General features: G+C 42.9%; 1 protein-coding gene across 1 annotated transcript in view; it reads right to left on the reverse strand.

Moving 5' to 3' along the window:
• The window catches only part of ATP2C1 (ATPase secretory pathway Ca2+ transporting 1), a gene marked incomplete in the record, with an annotated part of 2,099,819 nt that overhangs the window by 907,814 nt on the left and 1,177,643 nt on the right, over positions 1-14,362 (reverse strand). The window contains 1 exon segment of the mRNA XM_044066734.1: positions 7,055-7,144. Coding sequence (XP_043922669.1) covers positions 7,055-7,144 — 90 coding nt within the window.

Consider the following 14,362-nt stretch of genomic DNA (forward strand, 5'->3'; position numbering starts at 1 on the left):
ATGATTGTTGTGACTGAGGTTGGTGACTGTTAGAGGGGTAAGATGGGGGCAGTATTGAGGTAGTTTTGGGGAGAGAAGAGGGACCAGGATTGGGATGGATATCTCCAGAACAAAGTAGGTTTTTATTGAGTTGAGAGTGTGTAGTAGACGCTAGATGGAGTTTGTATAGTTTTGACTTAGCTTTGTGGGAAGGTTTAAAAACCTGTATTATGGATAGTTTATATAGACTTGAGGTAGAGGTAGTGAAGAGATTAGGGGAGATAGTAAAATATGAATTAGTTGGATATATGTTGTATGAGTCAGAAGTTGGTGAACATAGGGGTGGGTCAGAGAGATTGGAGTGGTAAGAGGTGGAGATAGAATAAGGAGTAGTGTAGAAGATATTAGAAAATAATATATGTTGGAATAAAATATGGTCAGATAGAGTAGGTATAGAGACAGTGGTATAGAGGAAGTGGTGTTGACAATATTAACAGATTAGTAAGGTGGTTGTGGCAATAGGCAGGAAGTGGAATTGTAGTGGCTAGTGGGGCAGGAAGGGGAGGGATAGTTCGGTATAAAGGTAATTGTAATGGGGTGTGTGGGAATGGGGGTAGGGTAGGGATTGATGTGAGCCCGAGCGTAGCAAGGGCAAACAGAGCAGGGCTAGCACCCTGGTCAAGATGAAGTCATAGAAACAACCAGAAAAAGACAGTAAAAACTAGCTTGAGAGACAAGGATATAAAGTTTCTAAAAGGTATAGTCACCAGAAATAAAATAAAAAGAAATAAAATATGAGCAGAAGTAAGCTTACAAAAGGACACTGGCCTCAGGCTACACAAGTAGATTTACTTGAAGCAAACCCGGTGCTGTATGGTTAAAATAAGCTACAATAAAGAGGGGCTTTGGAGGGGGAGAGAGAAGTATTACTAGCAGCTAAAAGCAGGGCAAAAAAAAACATTAATATGTAAGAGTCTGAAGACAGTAAAATAGGGCAGGTGCACTAGGAAAGGCAATTATGAATGAGGCTAGAAATGAATTCAGGGAAGGGTAAAGTGCAGAACAGGAGAATATACACAAACAGTATGTGGGTAACCAAAAAGAAAGGATAGGAGTTGCTGGCGTCTGCTTTTCGTGGTGACTAGCAAAAAAAAAAAAACCCACTAAATTCTTGTTGTGCTTATAAAGTCTAGCATTAATTAAAATATTAGCTTATGTAGCAGTTATTTACTGGGACACATACTTCAGTGGTATTATTTTAAGCTTAAAATGGTGGTTTCCGGACAGATAGAGTTGCAGGGTATCTGTTAAGGTCCTCAAACCTGTGTTGCCTGTACTGTGGCCAGGAGAAAACCTGAACTTGTTTGCTCATAACTTTGATGCTTGGAATAATAGGGTCTCCCTTTAGTAGATCTCAGTTCACTTGTTCTCATAGCATTCATCCTAATGGCTTTTTCAGTATAACCTCTCTTCTTGAAGTTTTTTAATAGTTCATTGTGTTCCTTCAGGAAAGTTTCCTCTTTGGTACATAACTTCGAAATGTATGCCATTTGATTATCCACTATATTCCTGAAAATATGCCTGGGATGCATGCTGGTGGAATGCAACATATGGTTGCGCCACATCAGTTTTCTATACAATGCAGTATCAATGCCTGTGGAACCCAGATATACCTTCACATCCAAGTACTCAATCGCTTTATCAGAAGACTTAACATCAAACTTCAGAAATGTAATTGTACTCAGTAAGAAATCGACAAACTCATTTAGCATAGCTTTGTTCCCTTTCCACAGAAGGAAAACATCCACAAATCTATTGTAGAATAACAGTTGGCCATTCCATCTATTTCTGTCATCTGCAAACCAGTGCTCTTCCCATTGTGCCAAAACGAGGTTCACATAGGTGTTTGCACAGGGGGTGCCTATGGCTACCCCCCATTTCTGCCAGTAGTGTTTATTTCCATATATAAAGACATTGTTCTCTAGCATTAACTCTAAAAGGCTACACAGAAGATCAACATCCACCAGTTCACGATCAGCTTAGTCCCTTATGGCCTCTATTCCATATTCATTTGGAATACATGTAAATAAACTGTTCACATCCATTGTGACTAGTAAAAGCCCTTCATAAGAGTCTCTCAGTTCCATGATGTCAAACAATTGCCTTAAGAATTGTGCTGAGTCTTTTAAAACTGTCTTTGCTGCAGGAAACTATTTTTTAAGCTCAATTTTAAGCTCACCTTCTAGATAGATAAGTGACTCAGTTATTCACTCACTGCTTGCCACTATAGGGCGCATGGGTGGATCAAAGCAATCTTTATGGATCTTTGGTAGTCCACGTATGACAGGTATTAGTGGGAAAGCTACTTCAAAAAAATAATATAGGTCTTTGCTGATACATCTGTTTATCAATTTCTCATATAATGTACCTTGTACATTTAGCTCCAGTTTATCTACATCCTTTTTACTGATCACAACATAGGTATTCCTATCACTCAACATTTCTTCCATTTTCCTAACATAATCATATGAATTCATCACCACCAACGCACCACCTTTGTCTGCTGGTTTTATTATTATACCTGTCCTTTTCTCTAATTCATCTAATGCAAGACATTCAACATGACTTAAATATACAAATGTTTGCTGCTTCCTTCTCTCTGAGCAGCTATTTCATTCTCACATAAGCGTACAAACATGTCTACTGTAGGGTGGCTAAGTGGCACAAACGTACTTGCTTTTTTATATTTTCTTATTGCTTGATGTTTCCACTCTCTCATTGCCAAATATATGTTTTAAAGTAACATTCCTTGCGAAGCATTTGAGATCTATTACAAGTTCATTCAGAGGAGATCGGATGGATGGTATGAAATTCAAACCTCTCTCAAGAATACTCAGTTGATTCTTCATTAGTTGACTATCAGTTATTTATTACTATAGAACTAGCATTCTCATTCAAAATACTTTTTTTTTCTTTTCCCTACCTCTGCTCACAGATCTGGGAGCTTGGGGATTGTTCGTTTGAATTTAAAAAGGGAGCTGTTGGAAGATGGGTAAATGAGTGGCTCCTTTCTTTGCTATAGTTCCTGCTAGAGTCACTGGATCAGCTGTTACTTCTGGTTTGTCATTTGTTACTTCTGACAATTTATCTTTGCCTCTCAGGATTTCATCCTCCTGCTGTCGCACACTGCCATTTAAGATGCATATGTTTGCTTCTCTTCTGTGGCCCTCAAGTATGGTCGCATCTTACTATTGCTACTGTTGTTATTACTGATACCACTATTAATAAGCTGCTCCTTAGGCCATTTGAAAACATGGCCATTTTTGAAATCTTTATAGTCTCTGGATAATTTATGGCTTTTTATACTTTTTAATTTGGTGCCACAGATGTCCAATTTATTTTGTAAACTCTCCAGCTTCATCAAGACTTATGTACCAAGGAGGAAACTTTCCTGAAGGAACATAAGGAACTATTAAAAAACTTCAAGGCTGAAAGTGCTTGTCCTGTTTGCCTATTTTATTGGCATTGTTGCATTAAAGTTTTTATGTGAATTCTGTGTTCTGTTCATGGTGGTACGTTCTACTGTTTGCTTTTAAGTTACTTTGGATTTGGACTACCTTTAGTGGTGCGACTTTACTTTTCTTGAACTAGTTTAGAAATAAGTGAGGTTTCCAAGTTGGTGACGATTTGAGAGCTGTAGAGAAGGGTTGGTAAAAGGTAGGCATGGGATAGGGCTGTCTTGACTTTACTGGTCAGAAACTTTTTGTTTCTATAAAGGAGTCCAAGTTTTTGATGGGTTTTCTTAATGTTACTAAGTACATGCAGGTCAAATTTCAGCTGGTCATCAATGACAACCCCAAGTAGTTTGATATGGTTTTCCACTGTGATGGGTGTGTTATTGTGGGAAGTGATAGAGAAGAACGGTTTCAGATAGTTCATTGTTTTTGTTGCAAAAAGAGTAGGAGTTTGGTTTTCTTTGGGTTTAAGATTAGATGTTTTTTGGTTGAGCCAGTTCAACAGACGAGGAGTTCTGTGTTTTAGAATGGAGCTTGGGGTGGGTATCAGCTATGGTGACGACTGTGGAGTCATCAGCATATTGTAGCAGTGATGACTGTGGAATAGAGGTAGATGGTCGATTGGTAAAAATATTAAATAGCAGTGGTCCTAGAAATGAACCTTGGGGTACTCCCATTTTAATAGGGAGTTCTGGGGATATAGCAGAGAGCCATTAAGAGAAGGGGGTGAGAGACTGTGTTGAATGCTTTTGAGAGTTATAGAGAGGCAAGAGACTAATTAATTCTGATCTCTGGCTTGTGAGATGGTGTTTGTGAAGGAGATGAGAGCAGTGCAGGTACCGAGGCGAAAGCCATTTTGGGTGAGGGTGATTAGGTACTCTTGTAAGAGGTATTGTAGGATTTGTTTCTGTACACATTTTTCCAAGATCTTAGAGAGGGGTGATAGAAATGCAATGGGTCTAAAGTTGGATAGTTTGGTAGAGCTGCCTCCTTTATGGATGGGTAGGGTGTAGAACTTTTTCCATATCGCTGGGACTTTGGCTTCAGTAATGGATCGGTTGATAAGAATAGAGATGGGTAGGGCTAAGAAGTTGGCAGCTATCTGGAGAAAGAGTGGAGGGAGACCACCTGTTGAGGGAAAGCAACATTTTAGTTTAAGAAGCAGGGATTTTATGTATCTGGTGGACACAGTTTTTAGGCAGAAAGCTGAGGAGGTGTTAGAGGGTACAGGAGGGTTGGTGGGTGAGGTAGTATTGGAGTTAGGATGGTTGGTTAGTTTGCTAATGGAGTCTACAAAATAGGAGTTAAAGTTTGTAGCAGTTTGGAGGGGAGTATTTATGGGGCTAGGTTGGGGAGTGGAAGGGTTGCCTGGATGAAGGATTTGGTTAATAGTACGCCAAATTTCTTAGGGTTATGTAGGTGTGTTTTGGGGAGAATCTGAGTAATAATTTCTCTTATCATTGGTAATGGCTTTCTTAGTAAGGTTGCAAAGATGTCTATACTGTGGTAGGCGGAGGGAGAGTTTGATTTTGGTCCAGAGCTTCAAGGTTTTGTCCCTCTGAGCTATTAGAGAGGAGGTGGAGAGAGTTAGCCAAAGGGATACAGCTGACTTTATTCAGACATTGCATATGGGGGCCAGGGAGTTAAGTAGGTTAAGGAATATGTTATTAAATTCCATAACAGCTTAATCGAGGGGTAAATAGCTGAGGAAGGATCAGTTGATAAATGAGAGTTGACTGTTTAGTTCATTAGGGTCAAAGTTTTTTCATTTATGACATGCTTTGATCCTATGAGGTATAAATATGTGTGGGGTAAAATGGACTTTGATTGGGCAGTGGTCACTAAGGATTTTGGGGAAGTAATATTTCTGGGGATGATATTAGAATCCAGTCAAGTAGAGCTGAATGAATAGTAGACTTAGTGGTACAAGTAGGTGTACTTATCAGTTGGGTGAAACCATGTAGATTAATGGAGGTGGAGAGGTATTCAGTGGAGAGAGTTACCAGTTAATGTTGACATCTCCCATGAGTAGAGTTTCATTGGGAGGTCAGAGCAGAGAGAGGAAAGGATACTTTACCAGTACTGTCATGTTGTTGCCAGGTGGAATGCACATTACAGCTATGTTAAATGAGGTGTGGGTATTAATTTTAGTTCGCCACAAGAAGTTCTGCAGGTGAGTTTAGAGGAGAGGAGAAACCTAGAGGTGTTAGAGTGAGGTGATCAGTGTACACGATAGCAACACCTCCCCTTTTTTGTTGGTTCGATCAAGTCTTAAAAGGTTGTAGCCAGAGGGAAGGACGTCTTTATCTGGAATGTGGGGTTTTAGCCAAGTTTCACAAAGGGCTATGATATCTGGGGAGTGTAGAGATATCCAATAATGGAATTCAGTAGTTTTGTTCATTAAGCTTCTCAAGTTAATGGAGTATAGAGAGATGTGTTTTAGTGGGATATAAGAGTGGGGAACAGTGGATTGTATGGAGGTATCATCATAAGGGGAGGAGAGACCTGGGCCGGGGTTGGGATGTATGTCACCTGCGAGTAGAAGGGAGAGGAGAACAGGAATTGGATGAGACTTGGGGATATAAAGTAGACAGTATTTAGGTTTTCCTTTGGGGAGGTTTGGCTTTAATGTGCTATGTTTTGTGTTTGTAGGGAATGTTTCTGACAGAGTGGAAGGTGGTAAAGTCAAGAATGAATGAGGGAGTTGTGTGAAGATGATACACCATCTAAGTAAGCTAAATCCCTGATGCAAAACAATGAGAGAGACATGAAGAAAAATGTATATTCATGCTCCATATATGGACATCCTTCACAAATGATGACTGACAGCTATGGGAATAAGTATACCCTTTAAAAAATAGCTGCAAGGATTGAATCCAGCAAAAGATGGAGATATTATGACAATGAAGGTCTTTTACTTGACTATTCCTTGAAGACCTTCTTCCACACTTTTATTGATCATGATTGTTATTCAGTTATAAAATGGATGAAGACGGACAAGCAAAGACTACAACACATGAAACTATGCTTCAGCACATCAAGTAGACAGCTTTCAGTAATTCATTCCACCTCGGCAACAATGTTTTGATTTTTTTCCTGAGATAGAAAGTTGAACAGATAGATATGCAGGTGGCCAATTCATTCCAGGACTCACTCCTAAGCAAAGAACTACCATTTTCCCAGTCTTCAGACAACATTTTAGTTTTTAAGAGAAGTATAACTTTAGTAGTTATGTACAGAATATTTACTTTTTTACTGTACTTTTAGCAATACAGAAGGCACATTTCATTGAACCTGAATTACTGACCTCATACAGTACACATTGGCCAAATACAGGGTTGTGTAGTTAAATCAAAATTTTCAACTATCTTTCAAATTAAGTTATCCCTCAATTATGTAATCACCATCACTTGCAAACAACCAAAAAGGGAGTCAGACTCAATCAAGCCTTTTAAAACAACAGTCTGTAGCTTCATCTACATCAATAATGCACATATGGAACACAAACTTAAAAATTGATATTTGGTTTTACTTACTTACCAACGTAACAATCTACATACCTTCATTGCAAGAGCAACCAAGGCTCCCTCTGTAGGCTGCCCCATCAAAGTATCATTCCTGATAATTGCATCATTGCACACACAGCCAGCCTGGAAATATCAAACACAAAACAGATGAAACAGAGTTACATAACCAGATGAATATAGGTAATACACATACAAGTACAGATATGATCTCATTGTCCATTGATTTATGAGAAGACCTACCCTGAGAGGTCCCTATAGCTGGGTTCATCCTTTTCACCAATCACTGTTGAGCAATTCTGATGGAAAATCCTACTCATGACACAGACTTTTGGTGCCAGTGATGTCAATCAATGAACACATACACAATCCTAACATCACATCTACTACAAAGCGCCTGCCTGCAAATTAAGAAATAAACCCTAATGTGACACCTACACGACTAAAAAGGGGGTCTTATATCATGCAGTCGAAGTGCCGTAACTTCGACTGACATATGTTCCAACATATATGTCCGAAGTTACAGAACTTCGGCTACCTATAAAAAAATTAAAACACAATGGACAAATAAAAAAAATGTTTTATGCAGGGGGGCTGTGCCCCCCACACCCCCAGCTACTTAAATATACCAACTCCGAGATAGCACCACATTGAAGTGAATGGAAACCTCCGCTTATGGAGATTTCCTTTCACACACTCAAACATTTACAAATTCGAACATATGGGTTCGGCCATAAGTCGTTTGAAATTGTAAATGTTCGACTACGTGATAGGAACCCACTAAACAGTAACATATGCAAGTATATGTTTGCACAGCGTAAAAACAAATCCAACATCTGTGGCTGGATGGAGGTGGTAACCTTCTGGAAGGGGAATGAGGAATGGTATCTGCAATCCATCAAAGAGGGTTATTCTCATACAAATGAAAATGTAACTGCTGCATCTAAGATAAAGGACCAACAATCAAGTGCCTTAAAGTTGGGTCAACCTCCACACTGTATCTAAAAAAGGTGGAAAGTTGGGTCAACTCCCCAGCAGTATTCACAAAGGGTAAAAGGGCCCAAAGGCTAGCCCAAGGACGAATATCAGAAGGCACATCATGAAGTACTGTAATACCAAATGAAGCCCAACTCCTTCAGTCATAGAAAAGATGGCAATGTCTAGTGAAGGTGTGCAGCAAATACAAAGTAGCCATGGTGTGGAATCTGCAACAGAGACTTTATTTAACCAAGCACCACAGGCAACTACTTCCCCCAATGGGGTGGGCTTTCACTACAGTACTTTACAGTAGATGATTGCCAACTGAATTACCTTTATCAGGTGGTTAGTATACTTGGACAGAATATTTAGCAAATGTGACCCCCCCCCCTCCTTGGAGTGAAAGGGGAAAAGCTGCTCAATCTATATGCACTTACGAACCTGTGTAACATAAAACTTGCAAGAAACAGTAAGCATCCAGTGTGATATTTTTCCTCTGGTTTCTCCCCAACAAGGAAAACAGATGGATGAATGGATGGCTTCAGGGAAAATTAAGAAACCACTTCTACAGAAGCACAGGTTAGTCCCTAAAGGACAACCAATCCCTGTAAAACACTAGATATGGTTCTCTACCATACGGGCCTGTTGCTCGAAAATCTTGCAGGGAAAAAGGTAATAGTCATCAGTAAAGGCATTTTCCAACAGCACAATTTCAGTATCACTTAACCAGCAAATCTGTCCATCACGAAGTCAATGTCATATGAAGGGAAAGTGCTCTTCAAAGCACAATGGAGATGCAACACTCCTTTAAAAGAGCTGCTAGGTCAGCCACTGCTGGGTCACAGTCTTGTAAGCCAGTCAGTCATGATGGGCAAAAAGAGCAGGCACATGCATCCTGGCTACACAATAATCAAATGTTATGTACCTACATTGAGGACAGATCTGATTTGGTCATGTCTCATCTTCCTTACCTCAGTGACTTAAGTATCAGTATAACTCTTCCTCCTTACTCAATGTCCTGTGCTCTACCTTCACTCTCCAGATCTGCAGTATGTCATTTGTATGTGCAACATAATTAGAAATCTACAGATGCATATACAACCCATATCCAAAACTTCCTTCTGCCAGGCTGGAGGATACTGTGCAGTTTTGTGAGAGGTAACCATGCAGCTCGATCGTTATGTTAAGTACATCATTTTGAGATTTGTCACAGTCTCTCTCAAACTTTTCATTAGGACAAAGTTTGCAGCAGAGCTTCCTCGTTGGCATCATGAAAGGATTCCCCCAAACAACTGAGGCTCCAAAGGAAGACCTGTAATAAGAAACCACATCCAGCTTCTTAGACTATTCCAAACTATTCCGAGAGGCCTAAGTTGCAGCTGAACATGTCATCTACGGAAAAAAGAAGTTCTGTTCTTACCATAACGTTCCATGTGGAGTGTTCATCTCGCCTTTGTTTTTACACACGGGTTCGGAGCCGATCCTCGGCTCCGAGTCGGCCGCATAGCAAAGCTCTGCATCTAAGAGAAGCTCGAGACCAGGCTATATCCCACAATCCTCCCTGCCATTACTCAGATCTAGTTTGCAAGCAAACCAGAAAAAAAACATAACCCTGAGGTATTAAGGCAACATACTGATACAAAGGAAAAAAGTTAGAGACACCATCTCACTGACAACCAAATAGGGGTAAGAAAGATACCCGGAAGAGGTAAGACAAGTGGACCAGACTCTAGTCCTACTCGTTCTTCCAAACCGTGAGGGAGGGAAAAAAAGGGGGGGAATGTAAAAACAAAGGCGAGATGAACACTCCACATGGAACGTTATGGTAAGAACATAACTTCTTTATGTGAGAGTGTTCAATCTCGCCATTTGTTTTTACACACGGGTAGCGTCCCTAGCTCCGTCACCCTGAGTGACTCATGGAAGAACGTTCCTGAGCACAGTGGAACCAAAGGATGTTCTGTCTTTGGAGGCTTTGTCAACCCTATAATGAGTGATGAAAGTATGTGGTTTAGACCACGTGGCTGCTGCGCAAATCGTGTCCAAAGGCAGGCAAGCTGCATGAGCCAAGGAAGTGGAGACGGACCTAGTAGAATGGCCTTTTGGTTTAGTGGGTAAGGCCTGATTTGATTTAGAATATACAAAGGCTATACAATCCGTAAGCCATTTAGAAAGAGTGCGTTTTGTGACTGCCATGCCCTTTACATTATCTGCAAATGCAACAAAAAGTTGATCTGTTTTTCTGTAGTCTTTAGTCCTGTCTAAATAAAATCTGAGTTGCCTGTGGACATCTAACTTGTGCAACATATATTCCAACTTGCTGGTATGGTATTTGAAGAAAGTAGGAAGTTCAATGGATTGATTAATATTTATGACAGAGCATACCTTAGGAAGGAAGGATGGATTTGTTCGTAAAGAAACTCTATCTGGGTGAAAATTTAAGTAAGGAGGTTTAATAGACAGTGCTTGCAGCTCTGAAACTCTCCGAGCTGAAGTAACCGCTACAAGAAAAAGAGTCTTCCAAGACAGAAATTTCAGGGGGCAAGAAGAGGCTGGTTCGAAAGGTGGTAACATTAGTTGTGACAACAACAAATTTAAATTCCATGGGAATAAAGGATCTCTGACAGGAGGTCGAAGATGGAAAGAACCTTTCATAAAAGCTTTACAAAGCCTGTGGGACATGATAGAAGAACCATTCTCACCAACATGGAAGTTGGATATGGCAGCCAACTGCACTCTTAATGTGGAAGTAGAGGCCCCTTCATGGAAAAGGATGGAAAAGAATTCTAGGATTTTATGTAAAGGAGCAACCAAGGGGTCCAAGTGTCGATTAGATGCCCAGTACACAAAGCGTTTCCATTTACTGTTGTAAAGTTTTGTGGTGGAAGCCTTATGAGAGGCGACCAAAATTCGCTGCACTGCCGGGGAGAGAAGATCAGACCTGGCTAGGCGGGGAAGTGGAGCAGCCAAGCTGCTAGTTTGAGGGATAGAAGAGACGGGTGAAGAACTCCCGATGAATGTGTCAGTAGATCTGGTACTGGGTCCAGGATCCAAGGTTCCTCCGTTTGATGGGCTTGAAAAAAGGGGAACCATATCTGTCGAGGCCAGAATGGGGCTATGAGTATAATTGTCCTTTCCAGGTTCATGGCTTTCTGGAGAAATCTGGGGATCAAGGGGATAGGTGGGAATGCATATAGGAGACCCGGGGGCCAATCGTGTATCAGTGCGTCCCTGGGGACATCCCCTGGAGGGGGTAGAAGGGCAAAATAGCTTCTGCATTTGGCATTCATCGGGGAGGCGAATAGATCGCAGCAAGGCTGGCCCCATTTGCGGAAAATTCTCTCCGCCACTTGTAATTTGAGGGACCACTCGTGAGGTAACAGGATGGCTCTGCTCAACCTGTCCGCAATGACGTTGGATGACCCCGGGATGTGCGTTGCTATCAGAAAGCGACCCGTGGACTCTGCCCATTGCCAAATTCTCATGGCCTCTCTGCATAATGGGTAAGATTTGGTTCCCCCTTGTTTGTTTATGTACCAGACTACAGACATGTTGTCTGTCTGAACTGCTACTGTCCCTAGAGGTAGAAGGGTTTGAAAGTGTTGCAACGCCAGGAACACCGCCCTCATTTCTAGAACATTTATGTGCAGGTTGTACTCGATGTTGGACCATTCCGCTTGGACTGTTCTTCCCTGTAAAAGTCCCCCCCCACCCTATCAGGGAAGCGTCCGTGGTTATAGTGGCTGTCGGATTTGGTAGAACAAATGGACGACCCCATAGTGAGGTCCTGGCTGGACACCCACCATGAGAGGTCTCGTTTGCAGGAATCTGTTATCAGTATCTCGTACTTTAGAGGTAACTGTTGGAACGACCACTGTGTGAACAGTAGCCATTGGAGGAGCCTCATGTGCAGCCTTCCCATGGGAATCGCAATCAGGGACGCTGCCATGAGGCCCAAAACTTTCAATACCCATTTGGCCGGGGGCTTTCCTGCATTGCAGCAGAAGAAGAACCTGTTCCTTGAGGGATGAAGCTCTTACTTGAGGGAGTTTTACTAATGTTAAACGGGTGTCTAGGTCCGCTCCGATAAATGAAATATGCTGTGAGGGCGATAAGACAGATTTTTTTAAGTTTATGGAAATCCCTAGGTGGGAACACAGGTTGACTGTATAGTTTCTTGCTTGTATGAGGAGACGCTCGGTGGTGGCGGTGAGGAGCCAGTCGTCCAGATAGGGAAACACCCGGAATCCTAGACATCTCAAGTGAGATGCTACCACTGCCATGCATTTGGTGAATACCCTGGGGGCTGAGGTGAGCCCAAAGGGCAGGGCTCGAAACTGAAAATGACTGACTCCTAGTCGGAAGCGCAGGTGATCTCTGGATGGTCTGGCCATTTTGATGTGATAGTACGTGTCCTTGAGATCTATTGAGCACATCCAGTCATCCTTCTGTAAAAATGGAAGGATCGATTGAAGCGTGACCATCCGGAACTTTTCCTTCTTCACAAAGGTATTGAGATTGCTGAGATCCAAAATGGGTCTCCAGTCCCCTGTCTTTTTCGGAACTAAAAAGAACCTTGAGTAAGTTCCGGATCCTTTTTGGTCCACGGGACTGGCTGAATGACTCTTTTTTCGAGCAGCTTTGAAATTTCTATTGCTGCTTGGCCTTGCAGACGGGGTGGCACATCTGGAGACCTTTTTGTTGGGGTGGAGTTGATATAAAGGGTATTTTGTATCCTCTGGTTACAATGCTTTTTACCCAGGAGTCTGAGGTGAGAGTTTGCCAGGCCTGTGGGTATAAAGCCAAGCGACCCCCGACTACCTCCAGAGCAGGACAGTCGGGCCTCCATTCAGGAGTGCTGGAAAGGCTTACCAGGGATAGTATCCCTGTCGCCTTGGTTCTGCGGACCCCCTCTGCCGCTGGGGCGGCGTCTTCCATGTCTGCCCCCCCCCTGCCTCTGGGGGGGGGTTCACTCTGTGTGGCCTGGAAAGATCCCTGAGTTCTACGGAACCACATTTTTCCGCCTCGTTGCCCTTTGGGGTACGGTCTGGATGGAATGGAAAAACGGACTCCGACAGCAGAGTCTTTCCTTCTTGCTCACACCGAGTTAATGTCTCTTTCACTTTGGGCCCAAAAAGAGTGGCACCATCAAAGGGGGCGTTGGCGAAAGAAGACTTGAAGGCTTCCGCAAAAGAGCACAGCCGCATCCAGGATTGTCTTCGTAGAGCAATCGCTGAAGCTGCGGCCCTACTCGACCCTTCAGCCGCATACGAGATGAGCCTCATGGACAAGTTCACTACGGAGGTAATGGTGTTAAGTTGTGCTGTCACCTTATCTGAAACAGCAGCATCTGTGTTACCCTGGAGGGTATCTCTCAGCTCCTTGATGAGTCTGTAGTCGTGTAAAATGTGTCAAATAGTTTAGCGAACGCATGGAAAAAGTCGCTGAACTAAAAACGCGCTTCCCATATCTGTCCATAGTCCTAGAATCCTTGTTAGGAGGATGAACAGAAGAGGAAGACTCAGACATCTCCTTTTTAGTGGCTGCTGCCACCACCCAAAGCATCAACGGGGACTCCTTTTGTTAGATACGTCTTGTCCTGGGGGGCAGTAATAAACTTACTTGGCTTTCTAGGGACCGGTTCCACTGTGTCCGGAGTCTCCCATGCCCTTCGAGCAATTAATTCCATTAACTCATCGAAGGGCGGAGTAACCCAGGAGGTAGAAGGTTGAGCACCAAATGCCTTCAGCAACACTGACTCGTCCTCAGTGGGGGGTAGGGACTGCCAATCACCCCTCTGTTTTAATATCTCCAATATGTCCGCAAATGAGACATCTTCGGAGGGTGATTTTAGGGACCCCTCTGACTCATCCAAGTCAGTGTCAGAAGTTAAAGATTCCTGTGGGGAGTCTAAGTGCCTCCTCTTGCACAATCTTTTCCTCGGGACCTCATCGGAGGGGGATTCCGGTGAGGCCTCAGAGGAACAGGGGGCATCCTCTAGGGATGGCTGAGGCAATGGTGCTCCACGCTTTGGATGTGTCATGGGAACAGAAACAGAGAGCGGCTCCTTAGGGGAGGGAGAAGACGCGTCCGATGTAGTGGTTGTCTGTGTAGACAAAACCTTCCTCATGAGGTCAAAAACCCCTGAACCTCGGGCCGAGGACTCTCCCGGTTCCGAAGAACATGGAAGAATCCGAGACACGGGGCCCATGGGTCCCAAGGACGGAGCCGAACCGATCTGGCGCCGAGGCCCCGAGAGGGAGAGTCGGCACCGAAAGGTCGGTACGACTCTCGGTCACGGAACCAAGGAGAGATCGTCGACTCCGAGACTCACCTATTGGTTCCGATGGAGTCGAGGTAAGTGGT

The sequence above is a fragment of the Protopterus annectens genome, chromosome 3.part1, assembly GCF_019279795.1.
Source record: "Protopterus annectens isolate FY-2018-M chromosome 3.part1, PAN1.0, whole genome shotgun sequence".
Lineage (NCBI taxonomy): Eukaryota > Metazoa > Chordata > Ceratodontiformes > Protopteridae > Protopterus > Protopterus annectens.